Below are 25,208 nucleotides of genomic sequence, written 5' to 3' on the forward strand. Positions count from 1 at the left end.
AACTTCTTCTTACCCCTTTTGAACATGGCAGGCAATCTTCTTTTAGAGATGATGATTGCCAATATGCACTTATATGATTTTTTTTTAAATTTTTTTTTTATTTTTGTTACTTGGTTTGTTTTTGTTTTTATTAGCCTATGACATGTTCAATAAAGAATCGAAATGAAATGAAAATGAACAGACACGTGTCCTCAGACAAACAGAAACCTGGTCCAGTCCTGAATCTGATGTGAGATTAAGCTTCTTTGACCTGAATGTGTCAGAAACTAAATGAATGAATGAATTTATTTATTTAAAACAGGGACAATGCACAAAAAACATTAATCTTGTAAAACAAGAAGAGATGCTTTGGGCCAGGTTATAGCAACAATTGCTAATTTCCGCCTGTAGTCCCTGGGCAGGTAAAGTGGGAACAGATACAGTATTAAGATTAATTGAAATAAGACATAATAACCATAATATTTAAAAAATTGACAGAATGCACTAATGAAAGCAGGGAAACAAGAGGAAGTAAAGGAACTGGTTTGAGGAAGAGCAGCGTTGAATAGAGATGTCACGATTCTACATTTTCTTGGTACGATTATTGTCAAAGAAATAATCACGGTACTACAATTATCACGATTATTATGCATTCATTCATTTCACAACACTAAGAATGTGTAAAATGCTCAAATATAGTCAAAATATAATTACATTACTCACTGTTTACACAAAACATTTGCAGTATCTATTAAAGCAATACTTACCTTTCTGGAACTTTTGCACATTTCTTTGTCTAAGTTAAAATGCTATTAATAATCTGATGATACATTAAAATGTAAGAGAAACCCAACAGGGTTAAAAACTCATCATTTTTTCATTCTCATATAATTCTGAGAAAAGTCTGACCAATAATATTATTCGGTCCGATAAATAAGATTTGACAAGCGACCGAACCTACTTAATATGTAATCACTTTGTGCACCCCTCTCCTCCTCTCCCCCCTCCCGACCAGGAAGAACGCTTATTGACAGAGCAGTAGCAGGACACAGAGCAGAGGAGACTAGAGTCACAACACACAAGAAAGAAGGTTTTTGGAAATAAATAGTTTTTTAAAAGACCAATAACTGCAGCCGCAGCTGGTCGCGGAGTTTCATGTCTGATATTGTAACGTTGATAGTGATCAGCCCCGAGTGATACGTAAACACAGGAAGTCACATGTGTCTATAAAGCATCCAGTGCTAACGGCTAGGCTACTGTTAGCTCTGTGCTAACGGCTAGGCTACTGTTAGCTCTGTGCTAACGGCTAGGCTACTGTTAGCTCTGTGCTAACGGCTAGGCTACTGTTAGCTCTGTGAGTTCTCAGCGGTCCGGACCCGGTTGAACTCCGGACCGGCGCGGCTCGACTCGGCTCGGTCTGGATTTATTTTGGCCCTGAACCAGCGCATCAGGTGGCGCTGGTCCGGCCGCCAGCCCGGCTCGTTGAGAACTGTAATCTGTAACAATCACTTCCCCTGCGTCTCCAGTAGCAGTAGGCTAACAACAGTTTATTATAAAACTCATCAGTCATCATCACTGAGTCCGTTTATACGGTTTAAAACTCCGGTGTTGTGTTTGTTTGTGTTGTTCCCGTTTCACTCGCGTTCCTGTTCTGTTTACCGTTGCCATGCCAACGCATGCAGCGGGGAGGGAGGGGGCTCGTGGAGATGCAGGAGGAGGGAGAGGTGGGTGGGACTTGTGAGGGAGGTGGAGCTGTTGATTTTCAAATGTTTGTGCTGTGCTGAGTGAAATGCCAGATCGGTAAGTATTGCTTTAATATAGGACCAATTATTAATCCCCCAGGGGAAGTGTTTGAAATGTTCAGGTCGTAAATTGTTATCTATACCAAATGTTTACGTTTATTTTAGTCTTTTATGTTTGGTTTTGTTTTGCTTTTTTATAACAGATGTCACGCTAACATCTAAATTCCTACCAATTCAACATTACGTTAGGTAAATGGACCAGTATCTGTGCATTGACCTTTATTTTGGCGCCACATCTGCCGATATGGTTCCAACATCATCTTTTTTGGAAAGTAACAGTATTCAGGAATCTTTACGATTAATTAATTGTGGCTTTTACCTTCTACCAAACTTTTATTGAGTCTTTTAACATTTTCTTTTATTAATTGGTTAATTGGTTCATCTGTCAAGGACAAAAAGTCTGAATGAAAAGGTGAAGGAAGACACCAGAGATCCAGATCCCCTGGTCAGACCGCTGTTACTCTGAAGAACAAACCGTTATGGAAACTCTTTTATTCCTTCAGCCATAAAACTGTCAAAGGGATAGTTCAACATTTAGTCAAATTGGCCCATCACCATAATCCCTATAGTCATAGCAGTAGGTTCGTTACCTTTAATTGTCGGTGCAAGCTGTTTTTAGAACGGCGGAGCAGAGCAGTGAGCTGCTCAGAGCTACGCTACGGAGGCTCATTATGGGATTTCTTGGTTTCCCTCATCATCAAACTCATCAAATACACAATCCAACAACTCCACAACGCTCTGGTGGACAAGTTGTGAGCTGCACATTCACCACGCTATGAGATAATAACACAACGTTACCACACAGAGTTGTTTTAGAGGGAAATACAGAGACTGTTGATGAAAAACTGTCCCTGAAGGCAACGTGCATCAGTGGTTTTACATGAATTTCCCTACAGAAATAACGTTTTAATGTGTTTTGACATTTAAATTCATTTTAATCGATGTTTTACCGGTGACGGTGACGTGGTTCTGCGCGGTGCAGGTTGTTGTGTGACGTCAGACGACGGATTCTCAGAGAAGTCGGGGAGATTTAGTTTCTCCTACCTCCCAGAGTGGGAGGAGCTCCGACATGAGGCAGCGTTCAAATGCACTTACACCTCAAGTAGGAGGTCGGAAAGATCTGAGTTCTGACTGGTCTCGAACGCAGCATAATTAACAGACTGATGATGATGATGATGATGATGATGATGATGATGATGACGATGATGATGATGATGATGATGATGATGATGATGGTCCTCAGAGCCGTGACCATGAGTCTGGACGAGGACGCGCGCTGGCTGGAGTGGGTCACCCGGCAGTTTGAGAGCATCGCTGGAGACGACAAGGAGATCGACCTGGACGAGTTCAAGACGGCGCTGAAGGTCAAAGAGGTGACAACCAGCTGCTGACCTCTAACCTTTAAAGGGATACGCCAACATTTTGTTTTCATGTCTTGCCTCACTCCCAAGTCCATGACCAGCAGATAGACACCATCCTTTCAACTGTGCGTACAGTAACAAGGGAGATAGAGCCGTATCACCCGTAATTACACTTCCAGTGTTTGAGCTAAGCTAATTAGCGACTTTAGGTGGAGGCAGGCTAACACTACCCATACACTTCCAGCGTTTGAGCTAAGCTAATTAGCGACTTTAGGTGGAGGCAGGCTAACACTACCCATACACTTCCAGCGTTTGAGCTAAGCTAATTAGCGACTTTAGGTGGAGGCAGGCTAACACTACCCATACACTTCCAGCGTTTGAGCTAAGCTAATTAGCGACTTTAGGTGGAGGCAGGCTAACACTACCCATACACTTCCAGCGTTTGAGCTAAGCTAATTAGCGACTTTAGGTGGAGGCAGGCTAACACTACCCATACACTTCCAGCGTTTGAGCTAAGCTAATTAGCGACTTTAGGTGGATGCAGGCTAACACTACCCATACACTTCCAGCGTTTGAGCTAAGCTAATTAGCGACTTTAGGTGGAGGCAGGCTAACACTACCCATACACTTCCAGCGTTTGAGCTAAGCTAATTAGCGACTTTAGGTGGAGGCAGGCTAACACTACCCATACACTTCCAGCGTTTGAGCTAAGCTAATTAGCGACTTTAGGTGGAGGCAGGCTAACACTACCCATACACTTCCAGCGTTTGAGCTAAGCTAATTAGCGACTTTAGGTGGAGGCAGGCTAACACTACCCATACACTTCCAGCGTTTGAGCTAAGCTAATTAGCGACTTTAGGTGGAGGCAGGCTAACACTACCCATACACTTCCAGCGTTTGAGCTAAGCTAATTAGCGACTTTAGGTGGATGCAGGCTAACACTACCTATACACTTCCAGTGTTTGAGCTAAGCTAATTAGCGACTTTAGGTGGAGGCAGGCTAACACTACCTATACACTTCCAGTGTTTGAGCTAAGCTAATTAGCGACTTTAGGTGGAGGCAGGCTAACACTACCCATACACTTCCAGCGTTTGAGCTAAGCTAATTAGCAACTTTAGGTGGAGGCAGGCTAACACTACCCATACACTGCCAGTGTTTGAGCTAGGCTAATTACGGTGATACGGCTCTATCTCCCTTGTTACTGCACGCACAGTGGAAAGGATGGTGTCTATCTGCTGGTCATGGACTCGGGAGTGAAGCAAGACACGGAAAAATGTTGGCGTATCCCTTTAACCTTTAACCTCTGACCTCTGTGTGTGGCTGCTCAGTCTTTCTTCGCTGAGCGTTTCTTCGCCCTGTTCGACTCGGACGGCAGCAGCTCCATCAGCCTTGACGAGCTGCTGGAGGCTCTGGACCTGCTGATCCACGGCAACGAGACCGACAAGCTGCGCTTCCTGTTCCAGGTGTACGACGTGGACGGTAACACACACACACACACACACACACACACACACACACACACACACACACACACACACACACACACACACACACACACACACACACACACACACACACACACACACACACCTGCCTGTATCAGTTACGGCCCTTTCACATGGGGACGTTGCAAATATGTGACAGATGCGACAATTGCAACCAAAGTTTCGCTTTGCGTCAGGTGGTTCTTCTCTACGTTGTGTCTTAAAGGACAATTCCGGGCAAATTCACCTCAGGCTGTATGTTCCTAACATTTTAGGTCTAACAGAAGGAATCTGTAGGTTTCCAGTTTAATGTCTCCTGTTTAGTGGTAGTTGTGTCTGTCCCTGCGTCGCCACGGCAGCGATGAATGGGAGTGGATTGAAGTTCTGCTGCTTAGGCTGTTTCCATCCCTCAAAGCCACAGACAGCGTCAGATGGAGACTCAAACATGCACCCCGAAGTTTATTTACTTGAAGCAAGTCCAGAGTTGATATTCCTGTGTTTACGACACAAACGGGAGCTTCCCACTGCACCTGAACACACCGAGCGTCAACTTGGGTCTCGACTCCGCCAGACTTTGAATTAGATCTAGTTTTACAAACATGTCGGCTTGTTGAAGTAAATAAACTTCTGGCTGCATGTTTGAGTCGCCATCTGACGCTGTCTGTGGCTTTGAGGGATGGAAACAGCCTCAGCAGCAGAACTTCAATCCACTCTGAACATCTTCACATTCCTTCTGTTAGACCTAAAATGTTAGGAACATACAGCCCCGAGTTGAATTTGCCCGGAATTGTCCTTTAACTCCGTTTAGTACCGTAGATGAGTAGCATGAAAAGGATGCGTTTATACGTGGGCGAAAGCTCAGAAAAATCGACATCAGTGCAAAAGAAAAAAGATGTTGCATTTTTGCCGCGTAACATTCACAGTCTTTGTGAGAAGACTCGAGAAAAATACTGACGTGTGAATTATTGAATTGAATCAACCATTCTGTGTGAACAATTTAGCCAGCACATATTATACACAATTGCAACCACACACACACACAACAAAAAAGAAAATATCGTACAGTGAACGAAAAGGGAACAGGCTGAAGCCCAAGGTTTATATCTGCCTCTCCTCCTTTACACTCTATGAAATTAAATTACCTAGAATGTCAACAGTCCAAAATAATAAGATGAAAGTAATCATTACTGTATTTTATCATTTTTCATTATTTTACATTTCAAGGCTTTCTTAAAACTCAACAAAGAACGACATGTCTTCAACTCATCACTGAGCTTATTCCACATCATTTTAACTCCTTTAAGACTGAAACACATTTGAATTTTGAAGACGACTTCAGCACCGTTCTCAGCTCGTCGGGGCACAAAAAAAGCGTCCCGGTGTGAAAGGGCGTTTGTTCAGGTGTTGAGAGGTTACCGGTTGCTAGGTTACCGGTTGCTAGGTTACCGGTTGCTAGGTTACCGGTCCCCCTCCATGTCCTCAGGCAGCGGCTCCATCGACCCCGACGAGCTGCGGACGGTGCTGAAGTCGTGTCTGCGTGAGAGCGCCATCTCTCTGCCGGAGGAGAAGCTGGACGACCTGACGCTGGCCCTGTTCGAGTCCGCCGACAAGGACAACAGCGGCGCCATCACCTTCGAGGAGCTGAAGGCCGAGCTGGAGACCTTCCCCGAGGTGATGGAGAACCTCACCATCAGGTCTGAACCCCGTCCTCACAGCGGTGTAGTACTATGATACTCTGATGTAGTACTATGATACTCAGTATAAATACTGTGTAGTACTATGATACTCAGCTATACTCGGTATAAATACTGCAGTATAGCCAGTACAACTAAACTATCTATCTAAAGTAAATGTCAATGGTTTTCACAGTGGGTTAGGGGTTGACAGGGTTCAAGGGGGTCCACTACTTTTTTTGAAATTTTACCACTTTTCCTCGATTTCTTTCAAGAAATTTCAGTTTCTTCTCAATTTTTCTGTTCTACTTTTTGCTATTTTTTAAAGAAATGTTACCCCTTTTTGTATTGTTTGCCACCCTCCCCTTTTTTTGAGAAATTTTACCACATTTTTCTATAATTTTTTTGCAATTTTACCAGTTTCTTCTCAATTTTTTTACTACTTACTATATACAATTTTAACTTTTTTTTCTTTTGAAATTTGACCACTGTTTCTGAGAAATGTTTAACTTTAACCATTCAGAAGCTTGTTTTTAACCTATGTGATTTGCTTCGATTTAGTCTACTGTTTAGTTTGGTATGGTTTCCCTGTATACCGTGTACACCTGTGGCAGTTTAGCCTAGTGCTGGACTTCATTTATCTGACTGTCGAGTGATGAATTATTTATTGTTGATTCTTTTTTGATAATTTTTTTTCCTCTGGGGTGCTATCACGTGAGGACGCTGATTGGCTCCGAGGTTATTAAACAGTTCCCTCCCTCACACACCTTCAGAACCTAACGAAGGTCTCAGGACTGAAACGTTGTTCAGCTCAATAAACCTATGCAAGTGATGACAGTGTGCGGGAGCCTTTTCTTATACCAGATTTTTCTAAAAAAAATTACTTTTTGTGAGAACTTTTACCACTTTTTTCTAGAAATGTTTCAACTTTTTTGGAGAAATTGTACCACTTTTTTTTCCAGAAATGTCTCTATAATCTTTCAAAAATGTAGCTACGCCTAATTTAACCGTACATTGATAGTTAGTGTATTTCTGGTGTGTTGTCCAATGGGGGTCCGTGGTCTAGTTTGTGTCAATTTTGGGTCCTTGATATAAAACAGTTAGAGAACCAGCGTCTATGTGATACAAGTATGAACAGTTTACCACCTAGAAAGCAGTTTACCCACTACAACACATTAGACTACACCACTGCATCATCATCATCATCTTGTTGCCCCCCCCCCCCCCCCCCCCCCAGTGCTGCCAACTGGCTGAAGCCCCCGGACGTGGACCAGAAGAAGCGCCAGACGCCGCGCTACCTGACCCGCGCCTACTGGCACAACAACAGCCGCAAGCTGCTGTTCCTGGTCCTGTACGCGCTGCTCAGCCTGCTGCTCTTCATCAGCGCCGTGCTGCAGCACCGGCACGGGGGCGGCTGGTACATGGTGGCCAAGGGCTGTGGGCAATGCCTCAACTTCAACTGCACCTTCATCATGGTATGGTCTCTAGTCCCTAGTCTCTAGTCTCTAGTCCCTAGTCTCTAGTCCCTAGTCTCTGTGGGCAGTGCCTCAACTTCAACTGCACCTTCATCATGGTATGGTCTCTAGTCCCTAGTCTCTAGTCCCTAGTCTCTAGTCCCTAGTCTCTGTGGGCAATGCCTCAACTTCAACTGCACCTTCGTTATGGTAGGGTCTCTAGTCCCTAGTCTCTAGTCTCTAGTCCCTAGTCTCTAGTCCCTAGTCTCTAGTCTCTAGTCTCTAGTCTCTAGTCCCTAGTCTCTAGTCTCTAGTCTCTAGTCCCTAGTCTCTAGTCCCTAGTCTCTAGTCCCTAGTCTCTAGTCCCTAGTCTCTAGTCTCTAGTCCCTAGTCCCTAGTCTCTAGTCTCTAGTCTCTAGTCTCTGTGGGCAGTGCCTCAACTTCAACTGCACCTTCGTTATGGTAGGGTCTCTAGTCCCTAGTCTCTAGTCTCTAGTCCCTAGTCTCTAGTCCCTAGTCTCTAGTCTCTAGTCTCTAGTCTCTAGTCCCTAGTCTCTAGTCTCTAGTCCCTAGTCTCTAGTCCCTAGTCTCTTGTCTCTAGTCTCTAGTCTCTAGTCCCTAGTCTCTAGTCTCTAGTCCCTAGTCTCTAGTCTCTAGTCTCTGTGGTCAGTGCCTCAACTTCAACTGCACCTTCGTTATGGTAGGGTCTCTAGTCTCTAGTCCCTAGTCCCTAGTCTCTAGTCCCTAGTCTCTAGTCTCTAGTCTCTAGTCTCTACTGTCTAGTCTCTAGTCCCTAGTCTCTAGTCTCTAGTCTATGTGGGCAGTGCCTCAACTTCAACTGCACCTTCGTCATGGTAGGGTCTCTAGTCCCTAGTCTCTAGTCTCTAGTCCCTAGTCTCTAGTCTCTAGTCCCTAGTCTCTAGTCTCTAGTCCCTAGTCTATAGTCTCTAGTCTCTAGTCTCTAGTCCCTAGTCTATAGTCCCTAGTGTCTAGTCTCTAGTCTCTGTGGGCAGTGCCTCAACTTCAACTGCACCTTCATCATGGTAGGGTCTCTAGTCCCTAGTCTCTAGTCTCTAGTCCCTAGTCTCTAGTCTCTAGTCCCTAGTCTCTAGTCTCTAGTCCCTAGTCTATAGTCTCTAGTCTCTAGTCTCTAGTCCCTAGTCTATAGTCTCTAGTCTCTAGTCTCTAGTCTCTAGTCTCTACTGTCTAGTCTCTAGTCTCTAGTCTCTAGTCCTTACTCTCTACTCTACCTGTACAGGTGTTGATGCTGCGGCGCTGTCTGACGTGGCTGCGGGCCTCTAGTCCCTAGTCTCTAGTCCCTAGTCTCTAGTCTCTAGTCTCTAGTCTCTAGTCCCTAGTCTCTAGTCCCTAGTCTCTAGTCTCTACTGTCTAGTCTCTAGTCCCTAGTCTCTAGTCTCTAGTCTATGTGGGCAGTGCCTCAACTTCAACTGCACCTTCGTCATGGTAGGGTCTCTAGTCCCTAGTCTCTAGTCTCTAGTCCCTAGTCTCTAGTCTCTAGTCCCTAGTCTCTAGTCTCTAGTCCCTAGTCTCTAGTCTCTAGTCCCTAGTCTCTAGTCTCTAGTCCCTAGTCTCTAGTCTCTAGTCTCTAGTCTCTAGTCCCTAGTCTATAGTCCCTAGTGTCTAGTCTCTAGTCTCTGTGGGCAGTGCCTCAACTTCAACTGCACCTTCATCATGGTAGGGTCTCTAGTCTCTAGTCTCTAGTCTCTGGTCTCTAGTCTCTAGTCTCTAGTCCCTAGTCTCTAGTCTCTAGTCCCTAGTCTCTAGTCTCTAGTCCCTAGTCTCTAGTCTCTAGTCCCTAGTCTCTAGTCTCTAGTCTCTAGTCTCTAGTCTCTAGTCTCTAGTCCCTAGTCTCTAGTCTCTAGTCTCTACTGTCTAGTCTCTAGTCCTTACTCTCTACTCTACCTGTGTAGGTGTTGATGCTGCGGCGCTGTCTGACGTGGCTGCGGGCCTCTAGCCTCTAGTCTCTAGTCTCTAGTCTCTAGTCTCTAGTCTCTAGTCCTTACTCTCTACTCTACCTGTGTAGGTGTTGATGCTGCGACGCTGTCTGACGTGGCTGCGGGCCTCTAGTCTCTAGTCTCTAGTCCTTACTCTCTACTCTACCTGTCCAGGTGTTGATGCTGCGGCGCTGTCTGACGTGGCTGCGGGCCTCTAGTCTCTAGTCTCTAGTCTCTAGTCCCTAGTCTCTAGTCTCTAGTCTCTAGTCTCTAGTCTCTAGTCTCTAGTCCCTAGTCTCTAGTCTCTAGTCTCTAGTCTCTAGTCTCTAGTCTCTAGTCCCTAGTCTCTAGTCTCTAGTCTCTAGTCTCTAGTCCTTACTCTCTACTCTACCTGTGCAGGTGTTGATGCTGCGGCGCTGTCTGACGTGGCTTCGGGCCACCTGGGTGGTGAGGGTTTTGCCTCTGGACCAGAACATCCTGCTGCACCAGATCGTGGGCTACGCCGTGCTCTGCTACACGCTGGTCCACACCACCGCCCACGTCTTCAACTTCGGTACGGAGGAAGCTCAGGTGCAGGTGCAGGTGCAGGTGTCCTCAGTCCTCATGTCCCCTCTCTGTCTCTCAGCGCTGCTGTCGGAGACCAGCGGCTTCAGCCTGTGGGAGTACCTGCTGACCACGCGGCCGGGCATCGGCTGGGTGAAGGGCTCGGCCTCGCTGACCGGCGTCGTGCTGCAGGTCGTCATCAGCCTCATGGTGCTCTGCTCCAGCACCTTCGTCCGCCGCAGTGGACACTTTGAGGTGAGACACGGACTTACATGTTTATGCATATAAAAACAATACATACAGGGCCGGATTTACTAAGATCCCAAATAGCGGGCGCTATATTGTTTGCGCCTGCTAAAATATTGCGTGTTTGGTTAGTGCACGCAAAACAGCTGATCTACTAAGAGTAACCCGCTAAATGAAAACACGTGCAAACCACAATATGTAAATGAGGGTTTTGCGCGTGGTAATCTTTTCCGCCATAGAGAGAGTGGACAGAGAGCTGGACGGACGAAGGGACAGAATGACATTTGATCCGATGCAGACAAAGACAGCATGTGTGTTCATCTCTCTCGCGCTCTGTTTAGATAAATAAACACAAATCGCTACAGGGCCCAACTCGTCATATAGTGACGAACAGGCAGCAGCTGCAGCGACAATCACGCACCTATAATATGTGTGTGCCGCCCATGATCCAGTGGATTAATAGAGAGCTCAGGTGGGACACACGGATCTAAACGCTCTGACCACTGACCAGAGGGATCAAAGACAGGTGAAGGCAGCGGTGACGTGTCTCAGTCCGGGACCGGGACTGAGAGACGGAGCTGAGCAGCCTGGTGAGAGGAGAGGAGAGGAGAGGAGAGGAGAGGAGAGGAGCGCACTGCAGGACAGACGTGCGTAACGGCGCGTAAAAGACCTTTAACACGGCTGAAAAACTGTTAGAGAATTACCCAGACGTGAGGAAATGCAGAGATGTAAGATCACGGGGCTCTGACAGGTATCAAATCAATAAACGCATACGTTTTGGCAAAGTTGTATCAGTTAGTACATGGTTAGTACAACGTAAATCACATTGCGTACGCTAAATAAATCAATTTGCATCTACTCCTCCCAGTATTCTGCACGTTCTGGCTGAAACGCCCATATTTACATATTCATCAAGGCAAACACGCTAAATGGATCGCACGTGCTATTCTGCCCATTTGAGAGACGCAATCCTCGGTGCGTCCAGTTAGTAGATCAGGTTCCACGTGTGTTTGCGCGTGCAATCACGTTTGCACACGTTTTAATACACGCAAACCTTTAGTAAATCCGGCCCTAAAGGGACAACAAGGAGTTTTGTAAAAGCAAAGTGTTTCCACACTACATTTATGAGCCTCCGCACCGTGAAATTCTTTGACCGGCGCAAGACAGACTCATGTTTTCATTCATCAAGAATTAAAGTCAGAGGTTGGAAGACGATCACATACCGTCGTAGTTCCCACCATAAACGGAGATTCATACGGCGGCGTTACTCTCATGACTCGCCACGAAACCGAAAGTAAAGAAACGCTGGTCGGCTCGCCCAGCATTTCCACCACCACTAATAATAACAAAATAACCATAGAGACAAAACCATAGATTTATCTAAAATGGACCATTAACAAGTGGTAACGTAGATTCATCCACATTAATATCAGACTTTTTTATTGTCGCAGAATTTTTCGTTCTGCCGATGGAGAAACTCCTTGTTGTCCCTTTAAAGACAAAACATAACAGCCAAGGAACAATTAGTGGCTCAGCAAACATACAAACCCAACTTAAAGGGACAACGAGGAGTTTCTATTCGGTTATAAAAAAGTCTCACGTTAATGTGGATGAATCTCCGCTACCCACACTTGTTAATGGGCCCATTTTCGATAAATATATCGTTCTGTCTCTATCGTTATTTTGTTATTATTAGTGGTGGCGGAAACGCTGGTCGAGCCGACCAGCGTTTCCTTCGTTGCGAATCATGAGAATAACGCAGCCGCATCGCCGTTTATGGTCGGAACTACGGTGGTATGTGAACCTCTTTGAACCTCTGACTTTAATTATTGATGAATGAAAACATGAGTCCGTCTTGCGCCCGGTCAAAGAAATGTACGGTGCGGAGGCTCATAAATGTAGTGTGAAAACACTTCGCTTTTCCAAAACTCCTCGTTGTCCCTTTAAGATATACTACATTCACAAATGGACATCCCATAAAACAAAGACCCAAATAGGAACAAAAGCAACAACAACCAGGACAGTGTCAGCATTTTCATTTTCCTCACCACAAGTAGGAGAATCTGTAATATCTGGAGTCAAACCCAGTTTATAATGTATATGGCTTCAGACGTCTTTTAATTTTCAAAATGTTTAGAATATTCTGGCCAAAATTGATTCAATATGGGGCAATAACCAAAATATGTGATTGGTCCCCGATCTGTTTACATTTCCTCCAACATAGATTTCTATTATTTTTGTCATATTTTGAAGTACTGGAAGGTGTCTTGAAGTGTCTCATTTTTAATTCCACACTGGACTGTGGTTGATTCTCTGACCCTGAGTCGTCTCCATGGTAACCTGGTCTTGTGACTGACAGGTATCTGGCTCCCTCTGGTGTCTGAGCTCCGTCACTGCAGCACTGAACCCTGCTCACATGACTAGAGCTGCAACTAACCATTATTTACATTATCTATTAATCTGTAGATTATTTAAATGATTAATCGATTAGTTGTTTGGTCAATAAAATGTTTAAAAACATCAACCAGTGTTTCTCAAACCACCAGACAACGTCCTCAAATGTCTTGTTTTGTCCACAAACCAAAGAGAGACTCAGTTTCAGAAATATTCACATTGAAGAAGCTGAAATCAGAGAATCTGGACTCTTTTTCTACTCGATTTTCTACCGATTATTAGATTATCAGAATAGTTGACAGTTAATGTAATAATGGATTATTGTGCATCGTGCAGGTGTTCTACTGGTCCCACCTTACTCCTTACTCTCTAGTCCCCAGTCTTTAGTCATTACTCTCTGGTTTCTACCGATTATTAGTTTATCAGAATAGTTGACGGTTAATGTAATAATGTGTTATTGTGCATGGTGCAGGTGTTCTACTGGTCCCACCTGTCCTACGTGTGGGTCTGGTCTCTGCTCATGATCCACTGTGCCAACTTCTGGAAGTGGTTTGTGGTCCCGGGCGTTCTCTTCCTGCTGGAGAAGATCGTGGGCATCGCCGTGTCCCGGATCGGAGGCCTCTACGTCGTGGAGGTGAACCTGCTGCCGTCCAAGGTGAGAGGAACCAGAACCAGGACCAGGACATCTAGTCTCTAGTCCTTTGTCTCCACTCTCTACTCTCTAGTTACTGTGTTTCTTTTAGTTTAACTCTCTAGTCTCTAGTCCAGTGGTTCTCAACGGGGGGTCCAGGGACCCCCAGGGGTCATTGAGAGGGTTCAAGGGGGTCCCCAACTTTTTCTTGAAATATTCCCACTTTTTTCTAGAATTTATAAAGTTTTTTGAGAAACTTTTACCACTCTTTTTTTTTCCTTTTTAAAAGGAAAAGAAAAGACATTTTTTTCCATTTTTTTCTAGAATTGTTTTTGAAGATGAGGGGAACACACACCTGTATTGATGAGGTGCTCACAAACGAAAAATGAACAGAGGAAAAAAAGGGATGTGGCACACTCGTAACCTCAGATGCAAAAATATTTATTCAAGCTGTGTTAAAAACCAACGTTTCGACCAAAATATGGTCTTCGTCAGGGTGGGTAGAATTGTTTTCAGAAATTTTACCACTTTTCATCACTTTTTTTCTAGAATTTTTTTTAAAAATATGTTATTTTTACCACTTGTTCTAGAAATGTTTAAATGTTTTTAGAGAAATTGTAGTAGTTTTTTATAATATTTCCAAAAATTCAAGCCATTGGCCCTAATTTGAACGTACAGTACATTGACAAAAAATGTAACATTCTTCAGTTTCAGAACAAATATTTGTGTATTTCTGACATTTACTTCAAAATTTTGTCCGATGGGGGTCCGTGGTCTAATCTGTGCCAATTTAGGGTCCTTGATGTAAAAACCTTTGAGAACCACTGACTTACTCTCTAGTTTCCAGTCTTAAATCTCTACTCTCTAGTCTCTACTCCTTTGTCTCTACTCTCTAGTCTCTAGTCTCTGTGTTTCTTTGGTTGATGGTGCGAGGTGGTGATGTGGTCTCTGTGCTGTGATTGGTTCCCTGTGCTCAGGTGACTCACCTGGTCATCAGACGTCCTCAGTTCTTCCACTTCAAACCTGGAGACTACGTTTACATCAACATCCCCGTCATCGCCAAGTACGAGTGGCACCCGTTCACCATCAGCAGCGCCCCCGAGGAGTCAGGTAGGCTACGCTGAGCCTGAGCCACACCTAAACCTCACCTGAGTCTGTCAGAACAAACTTCTCATTTTTGAAATAATTCGAATTCTGTTCAAATAGCGAAGGGGGCGTTAACAAAATATTTTGTCATCGTCATCGTTAACGAAAACAACACTGCCTCTGACCCTCAGACACCCTGTGGCTCCATGTGCGCTCCATGGGCCAGTGGACCAACCGGCTGTACGAGTACTTCAGACAACCAGAGAGTCCAACACCGAGTCCCAAGAGACTGGCCACCAGCCTGAAGAACCGCAGAGAGCTGCAGAAGGCCCAGGTGCACACACACACACACACACACACACACACACACACACACACACACACACACACACACACACACACACACACACACATATATATTTAAGCAATATATCCCTCCAGTCCGTGGTCTCTGCTCATTCTACCACTCTAAGGGCCGTTCTTAGAGTGGTAGAATGAGCAGAGACCACGGACTGGAGGGATATGTTGCTTTTATAAACCGGTTACCAATAACAACAATATGAAAGAGGACATGTAGTTTTCTTCCAGCAGAATAAAAATCTGTTCCCAGCTGTCCAGACGTTAGCTCCAAGTAGCTCTGTCACTGCTCAGTCCCCTCTACCATTGTTAACCCTCTGGAGGTCAAAGTTCACCTTCAACATGTCAGTTACACTACTTTACTACATTTTTAACATCGTAAAAACATCAACTGTCTGTTGCTACGGACTGCAACAGTCCGTTGTCATGGATACATGACAACAACTTCCATTCATACCAGTCATACGTGCCTGAGGCGGAGTGATAGCCTACGCTGTGATAAGGCTTTAGAATAGTAGCCGTGGTATATGCTCAATATACCGCGGTTAACAGCCAATCAGATCGCAGGATTTCACCTTTACGTTTTATAACATATAATATAATATATAATATAACAAATAGCGGCTGTCTATTGTTGTTGCTGTTGTTGTTGTTTTTTAATCTTCTGGAGGTGTATATTTTTCTTATATTTATTTATTTATCCTTGCCTATATTAATATCAATTTAAATCACTTGCTTTGAGCAGCCTACTCTGTTGTATGAAGTATCCAATCATGTTGATAAGTTTTGTGCAATGGTATGGAAATGTTTGTATTGTTTGTTAGGTGGATGTTTGTGTTTTTTATTGCGTGGCAAAGCAGTTTCCCCTTGGGGATCAATAAAGTTTTCTAATCTAATAATTCTAATCTAATATAATATAATGTAATAATATGAATGTGTGTAATGTTAAAATCTTCTTCATGTTGGAGTGTGAGTTAATGTGTCTGAACAAAGTGCAGCTCCAGCGGAGTGACGTCGGTCTAAATGTGTTCAAAGTGTTTCAAGTTCCAAAACCGGCCGCTAGGGGGCGACACTGAAGATGAACAAAAGTGATAAACACACTCAGTTTCATAAATAGTTGTGACATCAGAGGTTTTGGGTCTGGGAGCGTGTTGGAGGGAAAACATGGGAGCATCAGAAATGTCCTGATGTTGTAGGTGTGTTATCATATAAATGTACTGATTTGCTGATTTGTCATGAAAACAAACACACACACACACACACACACACACACACACACACACACACACACACACACCAGCTGAGTGAGAGAGTGTGTGTATGTGTGTGTGTGTGTGTGTGTGTGTGTGTGTGTGTGTGTGTGTGTGTGTGTGTGTGTGTGTGTGTGTGTGTGTGTGTGTGTGTGTGTCTGTTCTCTGCAGGAGGAACTCTTCAGCTCCACAGACTCCAACCAGGTGGTGGCGTCTAACGAGGACGACGCCGTGGAGCTGACCATGTACCGGCACAACGGCTCCCAGCCCGTCGTAGCTCCGCCCCCAGCTGCCGTAGCCCCGCCCACAGCCCCACCGCCCCCGGGCTGTGGACCTCAGCTTGAGCCGCCGCCGTCGGACGAGCTGGGACCGGCAGAGAGAGGAGAGGCCCCGCCCCTCAGGGAGGTAAAGACGGGGTTTGGTCTCTGGTTCTGGTCTCTGGTTCTGGTTCTGGTCTCAGGTCTGTGACCCACTGTTCTTCTACTCTGCAGATCCCTGGGAAGTTTGGGGAGAACCACCGGTTCTGTAACATCAAGGTGAGACAACACAACAACTGATTTGGGCGACGTAAGTCGTGAAAAACTGCGCAAAATTTTGCATTGAAGTCAATGGGACGGGTGGAAAAAAAGAGCGAAAAAGACCAATCATTGGAGTTTAACAAACGTCTACTGCTCAGGCATACTTTCACCTAGAGACTCCATTTAAAGCAGATATCAGCTTCACGGCCGTTTCGGCTAATGCTGCGTTCAAGGCAGGCTTTTGAAACCGTAAGTTACAGCTTCAAGTCACAACTACGACTTGGTAGCGTTCCAGGTAACCCGTAGCTCGTGTTTTTACCATCCTGTTGTCTGTGAAAGTTCCCTATAACGGCCACTCGTAACTTCCGACCCGTGAACTCGTACCAGATCGAACTGGTATGACTTCACAGGAAGGAAAAACACAAAGTACGAGTTTCTTTGAACGCACCATGAGTTAGCAGCCCCCGCCCTTGTCAGGCATCAATTGGTCCTCGTGCTACGTCACCACATTCACGCGCATCCCTTGGCTGCACACACAGCCCTTCATGCCGTTCTCTCTCCTCATTGGATAACACTTGTATCCCACAAGGAAAATTTTCTCCTCGGGTTACAGCAGAGCAGAGTGACGGAGAGACTCGTGTTTAGGCTGAAATACTTCATGTAAGTGATTGCTGACGGAAAATAGGACTATTTAGGACTTATATTAACAAAAACATTCCACTGATATCCGCTTTAAACTTTAAACAGTAGACACAAGTCTTGTGTATTGTCGTATTACTCCACGTTTTGATAGGTCATATAGTTTTTGATCAATCCCTGATCAATGACCATGATCATTTTTGGAGAAATTATGAGATTATAATGGGTGTGTATTGGACGGAATGTTCGTGTCAGAGTGCGTGACATCATCGGTTAGAGTGGGAGAAGTTGTCTGAAATCTTCTGAAACTGTTCTCTTTCCACACTCCTCCTGGACACAATTTACGCTCTACACACATAATTTTTTCCAGATTTGTAGACAAACTTGTTCTATTTCTCACCATGTGCTCAAAATATCAGAGAGACTTACAGAATTTACAGAATAAGCCTCTGAGTGCGGCCACGTCTGTCTCTGCTCCTCATTGACTCCAATACAAAGATTTTCTGAGAGAAGCAGAACAGACCGATGTTTTAAACTTGCACGTTTCTGCTAAATATTTACTGTAGAAACACCAAAATCACACCGAATCGTTCAGGAAGTCCTTACAGCACAGTTAATCTGTGTTTTGTTCTGATAGGAGTTACCGTTTTGTCACAGTAAGCCTAAATGTGAGACCAGTGCAGAGGCAGAAAATGGCTCTTTTTCTCCACGTTTCTGTCTGTCTCAGCCTGCGGGGGGCCCTATCGCCGTGGTAACCTCTTTGATCCTCAGGCCAGAGCTCGTTATGGTTCATACACATGCTCCTCTCCCACACTCCAACACACACACACACACACACACACACACACGCAGGTAACCTAATGTGGTTACAGCTCCTCCATATCAGTGCTTATAGAAAGATGATCATGTGTCTGTCTGATCAGCTCTGTCTCGACCTTAAGATCGTGGGTTTGATTCCCATGTTGACAGAGATGCTATGCCCGGCAGTAGCCCCCCGTGGTCCTATCAAAATTTCCCAGAGGAAATGTTCTAGTTTAAAATTGTGCTTTATCAAATGGACTGGATTTAACACAGGTGATCAGATGACGTTACCTGCAGCCTAGTTGAGATCACAGGTTAAAGGTCAGACTTCCTGCTGACTCTGACTGTGTTGTGGTCTCTCTCTCTCCCTCACACACACACACACACACACACACACACACACACACACACACACACACACACACACACACACACACACACCCTCAGTGCTACGTGGACGGACCGTATGGAACTCCCACCAGACAGATCTTCGCCTCTGAACACGCCGTCCTGATCGGCGCCGGGATCGGCATCACGCCCTTCGCCTCCATCCTGCAGAGCATCATGTACAGGTGAGGGAGGGGGCGTGGCCTGGGTGGGAGCTGGCGTGGCCTGAGCTGCATGAGGTCCGATCCGGTCTGATCCGGTCTGATCCGGTCCAATTTTTTATTTTTTATTTAACCTTTATTTAACCAGGCGAGCAAATTAGGAACAAAATTCTTATTTTCAAGTGCAGCCTGAAGGGGGAGGGGAGTGCTAAAAGTGAAAACAAGGTTATATAAATTACACAGAAAAATTCAATATAATACAATACAATACAATACAACAAAGGTCCGATCCGGTCCGGTCCGATCCGGTCCGATCCGGTCCGGTTCTCATGTCCGTTCCCCCCGTGTGCAGGTACCGGCGCAGGAAGCAGAACTGCCCCAGCTGCAGCTACTCCTGGTGCGAGAACATTAAGGACAGCGACATGACGCTCCGCAAGGTAGGACAGCATCATCCGTGATGTCATCAGTGATGTCATCAGTGATGTCATCAGTGATGTCACATGACGTGTCATAACACAGTGAATCCTAATAAAGAAAAGAAAGAAACAGTGAGTTTACGTTTACATGGACAGTTTCAATCGGTTTCAGAAAGGTTTGGTTTAAATACATCTGTTTGAAGATTTCAGCTTGAGCGTTTACATGCGCCGACGAAACAAACGCTTCGAATGCCGTGAGCAGCCGTGAGTGATTGCGTTACTATGGTTACAACAGTATTGATTACGGAAGTGCTACAGCTGTGTGGCCGAAATACATGGTTTGTTGAGCGCAGTCTTTGCTGTTATAATATTTCTCTGTACTAAACAGCAGCGTGGCATATTCCTAACTCTAGCAGGAAAAGAAGGGAGAGCGTTTGGAGTCGGGAGTGCGTATGTATGCAAGATGTTGCCACCGGTGTTGTGCCGAAAAGAGTTCAAGTTCAAGTTCAAGTTCACTTTTATTTGTATAGCACAGTTAAAAAGACCTGTGACAGTCGTCCAAAGTGCTTCACAGAGCAGAGACAGAAACAAAGACAAATGCATGTGCAAGAAACAAAATGACATGCATACTATCACACATTCTCACACACAGATGTATGTACATATACATATACGGACATATGCGCATACATACACATACACATACGCAAATGCAAATGTGCACAGCTACAGTAGTCATAGACAACAGTGCACATAGATATTTAAACAAAAAAAACAAAAAAAACTAGCCAGGATCAGAAGTCCTTATGGATCCGAAGGCCAAGGAGAAAAGGTGCGTTTTTAAGGCGCACTTAAACCTCTCCATGGATCCTGCATGTCTAACATGTAATGGGAGGCTGTTCCATAGTCTGGGAGCAGCCACAGAGAAGGCACGATCACCCTTAGTTTTTAATTTTGACCTCGGTGCATCCAGCAACAACTCACCGGATGACCGTAGATCTCTGGCTGGATTTTGGATTTGTATAAGGTCTGCTAGATATAGAGGAGCCAGACCAGTTAAAATCTTAAAAACAATTAATAACACTTTAAAATCAATCCTAAAGCGGATAGGAAGCCAGTGGAGGGAGGCCAGAACAGGGGTGATGTGTTGATGTTTTTTAGTGCCGGTCAAAAGGCGAGCAGCAGCGTTTTGCACCAGCTGCAGGCGACGGAGTGAGCTCTGGTCTAGACCAACATATAGCCTAATGAATTACAAAAATCGAGCCTACATGTTACAAAGGCATGGATAACTCTTTCCAAGTCATTAAAACATAAATAAGGCTTGACTTTTGATAAAATACGAATTTGGTGAAAAGACCCTTTTACCACTGAGTTGATTTGCTTCTTAAAATCAAGTTTACTATCAAAAGTTACCCCAAGGCTTTTTATAAAAGGAGTGGTGTTAAAAGCAAGGAGATCTTGACCATCAATTGTTTGTAAGCTGCCTTCTGGAAGGCCAAATACGGTGACCTCGGTTTTATTATCATTAAGGTTAAGATGACTCAGGCTCATCCAGCTCTTGACGTCAGCTAGACAGGCTAGAAAAGATTTCAGAGGAGACTGAAAGAGAGACTATACCTGCAGAAAAAAGACTGCATGCGTACGTACGTCAAGTCCTGAGCGTGCGCAGAACGAACGCAGCCAGGGATCAACCCGTTTCAAGTGTAAACATGACAGACAGATCGCTTTAGAAAAGGTTTAAACCACCAACTTCAACTTCTAACTGGTTGGAACTTCAACCGGTTTGGAGAAACTGAAACGGTTTGAGGTGTTTACATGAAGTATTTTCCCAAACCTTTCTGAAACCGACTGAAACTGTCCATTGCTGTGTCTCAAATCGCACACTTCTCTCAGTGCACTGCTTTACAGTACACTGTAAAGCAGTGCACTGCCTTGCTCAGTGCACGAATTTCGACAGGTTAGTACCGTCTCAAATCAAACACTGCTGCTGCGCACTTACCGGAAATGGCTCAACAGCTGCTTCTTCTATTTTTTAAATTCTGATTGCAACCATAGCAACCGGCCGTTGGAGCTCTATCGCCGACACTTGACAGCGCTTTTTACCGATCAAAACGAGCTATTAAGTTGTGTATTATTGTGTTAGTGTTGTTGTTGTGCTGTTATTAGTGTTTTTTAAAGACATTTACGCCGGTGTCAGCTCCGTCGCTGCTCAAAGCAACCGCTGCCGTTTGAAAAGTAGTGACGTGTTTCCGCTACGTCACCAAGATGGCGGCCGTTAAGTGTGGAAAGTATGCATCGATCCACACTCAATTTTCTGGCCGTTTGAGTGCGCCAATTGAGTGCGCATAGCGCACCACATTTTCGCGCACTGCTCAGTGTGAACGCACTTATGCACTCAAAATATTAAGTGTAAGTGCACAAGTGCGCGATTTGGGACACACCACATGTAAACGTACCCAGTGAGTGTGTGAACAGTGTGTGTGTGTGTGTGTGTGTGTGTGTGTGTGTGTGTGTGTGTGTGTGTGTGTGTGTGTGTGGACCGTGCAGGTGGACTTCATCTGGATCAACCGGGACCAGAAGTCGTTTGAGTGGTTCGTCAGTCTGCTGACCAAGCTGGAGATGGACCAGGCCGACGAGGAGCCCGAGGGTGAGGAGTGGCCTTCAAAACAAAACTTTATTAGTTCTAGTTCCTCCTTTGACACGATGTTGTGTTGGCCGTGTGAGTGAGCGGTGGGTCGGCAGCGAGGAACTGAAGGAACCAAACACCAGGCTGCAGCGAAGACGACTTAAAACTACGATCAACTGGATCAGAAGCTGTTTCTTCGTCTGATGAGACAATAGCAGCATCAGTGCATCAATGTTGTAGAATTTACAAACGTCCAGTAATGAGAGAAACATGATCAGTGATGGTTTAGTCTGGTTCACGGTAAGACTGGACTCTGTGGATCATTTTGTGAGCACTTTAGATAATAGTTAAAGGTCCAGTGTGTTAATAATTAACCAGGTTTATAGTTAAAATCTGAATCCACTCCACATAATGAATATATTAGTATCAGTGTATAATCACTATAGAATAAAACCTGTTTGGTTTCCGTAGCCTTATGATTCTTCTTTTATATCTACATATAACAAGGGTCTGGCTTTAGAGAGCGCCGCCATCTTGCGCCGCCATGTTTGTACGGCAGCCTGAAGGGAAAATCCAGCCAATCAGAGAGCAGCTTTCAAGAGTTTTACATTCATAAATAAACCAATAAAGAAGGAGGAGGAGGAGGAGGAAACAGCAGACATGTGGTGAAATGGTTTAGATCTTCACCTCATCGCTCCTGAAACACTCCCAGTCGTCTCAGTCCTGGTTAACTAGTTGTTTGGTCCTTGGAGGCCACCGTACCTTTGCCCACGGGAGCTAGTGAGCGCTGTGAACTAGAATCTGAATGCTTTTACAGACTGGACCTTTAATAGTCAGTGTGTGACAGAGCGACCGGTCTCTAGTGTCTCAGTGAAGCCAGGTCTCTTTACACTGCAAAAACCCACATTTTTCCAAGAATATTTGTCTTACTTCTTGTCAAAATGTCTCATTTCTAGTCAAAACTCAGACTTTAGACTCATTACCTAAAAATGAACTTGTTTTTAGATCATTTTCACTTGTTTCAAACCAATTTTCACTTGAAATAAGTAGAAAAATCTGCCAGTGAAAGTAAGTTTTTTGTGTTTGTAATAAGAAAGAAAAACTTGCTCCACTGTCAGATTTTTCTACTTATTTCAAGTGAAAATCTGCTTGAAAGAAGTAAAAAGTGTCTAAAAACAAGCTACTTTTAATGTGATGAGTCTTATTTTAAGTAGAATGAGATTTATTTTGACTAGAAATGAGACAAATATTCTTGCTAAGATGTTGAGTTTTTGCAGTGTGCTCGTGTCTGCAGCACGTTGGCGAGGTGTCGGTGTGAGTCGACTCCTCCAGAACCACTGACCCCATGGATGTATTATATTATGGTCTGTCTGTCCGTGTCGTTGTCCTCAGGTCGGTTCCTAGAGATGCACATGTACATGACGTCGGCGCTCAGTAAGAACGACATGAAGGCCATCGGCCTGCAGATGGCGCTGGACCTGCTGGCCAAGAAGGAGAAGAGAGACTCCATCACCGGACTGAGGACCAGGACTCAGCCGGGGAGACCCGAGTGGGCCAAGGTGAGATAAACAACAACAACAACAACAACAACAACCTAGTGGTGTAGACCCGAGTGGGCCAAGGTGAGGCTGCTGCTGTCTGTTACAGCCAGCGGTGTAGTCTGTGTGATACCACTGAAAAGGCAAAAATATTTACAACAAAACTATTAACTAAAGTTCAGTTCAAGGGGGTCTGTCAGTGGCCGATCCGTACCCGGAACAACATCCGTTCCAGACGCTTCTGCGCATGCGCCAGCAATGCTAACTGCTAGCCTAGCAGCAATGCTAACTGCTAGCCTAGCAGCAATGCTAACTGATAGCCTAGCAGCTATGCTAACTGCTAGCCTAGCAGCTATGCTAACTGCTAGCCTAGCAGCTATGCTAAATGCTAGCCTAGCAGTAGAGCAGCTAAAAGTCTCAAGCGTTGTTAAAACGTCACTTTATTCATTTTAAATATTTTTTTAATGTGAGAAAGTCACAGTTTAGACTTTAGAGTCCTATCTGTGGTCAGTTCGGCTCATCTCAGAGGCAGCAGCGGCCGGCTGAGGGGATCGAACCTGTGATCGACCGGTCAGCCAGACGTCGTCATGCCGGTGGAGAAAGGAGCAGATTAATTTATGGTCTCATTGATTAGTTTGTGTAAATGAAAAGTGAAGCTTCAGGAGCAGAAATCACCACATTTACATCAATAAATAAATGTTTTACAATTAACTGATCGGTCACATTACATTTAATTTAATCAGAAATAGAACAGAGGGGAATTCGTTGCGACGTGCTTGTGTTTTTCACAAAGAACGTCTCTGTTTTCATCCATATCCGCCGTGTCGCCGTAAACTAAAAGAAGGGGGAAGTAGAAGCGTCTGGAACAGATCGTGCTCCTGGTACGGATCGGGCACTGACATGGTCCCCAACTGAAATTTTACCACTTTTTTTTTTTTTTAAATTAAAAAAAAAAACTGTTTACTTTTTTTTTTTTTTTAAGAAATTTTACCCCCTTTTTTCTAAAAAATCTTAAACTTTTTTTTGTTTATTTTTTGGAAATCTTACCACTTTTTTCTAGAAATGTTTCAACTTTTTTGGAGAAATTGTACCACTTTTTTTCCAGAAATGTCTCTATAATCTTTCAAAAATGTAGCTAGGCCTAATTTAAACGTACATTGATAGTTTGTGTATTTCTGGTGTGTTGTCCAATGGGGGTCCGTGGTCTAGTTTGTGTCAGTTTTGGGTCCAGCGTCTATGTGATACAAGTATGAACAGTTTACCACCTAGAAAGCAGTTTACCCACTACAACACACTGGTTACACCTGCTCAACCTGTGTGTGTGTGTGTGTGTGTGTGTGTGTGTGTGTTCAGGTGTTCCAGAAGGTGTCGGAGGAGAACAAGGGGAAGGTCCATGTGTTTTACTGTGGAGCTCCGGCTTTGGCCAAAGTCATCAAGGCTCAGTGTGAACACTTCGGCTTCCACTTCTACAAGGAGAACTTCTGAGGACCTGCTGAGTGTGTCTGTGTGTGTGTGTCTGTGTGTGTGTGTGTGGTTGTGTGTGTGTGTGTGTGTGTGTGTGGTTGTGTGTGTGTGTGTGTGTGTATATGTGTGTGTGTGTGTGTGTGGGCCCAGCAGCTCCTGTGTTTCCTGCCTCAGTGTGTTGTTGTCAGTAGGATTGTGTAATAGTTGTGTATAGGTGACAAACACCTGTCAGATAATAAAGTCTCACCTGTGACCTCATCGATGATGTCATCAGTCTGTGCCCACGTTGTGTCCTCACACTGATGCTCTTTATTATTATATTAAATGATATAATATTATATAATACAACATGATGTGTCGTCCTCTCTCTGCTATCTACGTATGAACTTTAACATTCAGATAAATGACGTCTTCAATAAACAGAAAGTTTGAAGTAAAAAAC

The 25,208-nt window shown here is 44.5% G+C and overlaps 2 protein-coding genes across 2 annotated transcripts in view; both read left to right on the plus strand.

The window, feature by feature from the left end:
- rpgrip1l (RPGRIP1 like) overlaps window positions 1-2,912 on the plus strand; it is a gene marked incomplete at its 3' end in the record, with an annotated part of 67,719 nt that extends 64,807 nt beyond the window's left edge. Inside the window, exon 25 of the mRNA XM_083974443.1 lies at window positions 2,764-2,912. Within this exon, the coding sequence (XP_083830569.1) occupies window positions 2,764-2,912 (149 nt within the window). The remainder of the gene's footprint in view (window positions 1-2,763) is intronic.
- Window positions 2,913-3,034: 122 nt separating this feature from the next.
- nox5 (NADPH oxidase, EF-hand calcium binding domain 5) lies at window positions 3,035-24,787 on the plus strand (the record flags this gene model as incomplete). Its single annotated transcript, XM_083974445.1, has 16 exons — window positions 3,035-3,154; window positions 4,472-4,622; window positions 6,111-6,321; window positions 7,538-7,775; window positions 10,109-10,262; window positions 10,335-10,507; window positions 13,365-13,547; window positions 14,501-14,633; window positions 14,801-14,943; window positions 16,388-16,621; window positions 16,708-16,752; window positions 18,622-18,746; window positions 19,075-19,159; window positions 21,686-21,785; window positions 23,157-23,323; window positions 24,656-24,787. 16 exons carry the CDS (start codon window positions 3,035-3,037, stop codon window positions 24,785-24,787), a joined length of 2,394 nt encoding a protein of 797 aa, XP_083830571.1.
- Between the last annotated feature and the right edge of the window lie 421 nt (window positions 24,788-25,208).

This window comes from Trachurus trachurus, assembly GCF_905171665.1.
Source record: "Trachurus trachurus genome assembly, chromosome: 6".
Classification (NCBI taxonomy): domain Eukaryota; kingdom Metazoa; phylum Chordata; class Actinopteri; order Carangiformes; family Carangidae; genus Trachurus; species Trachurus trachurus.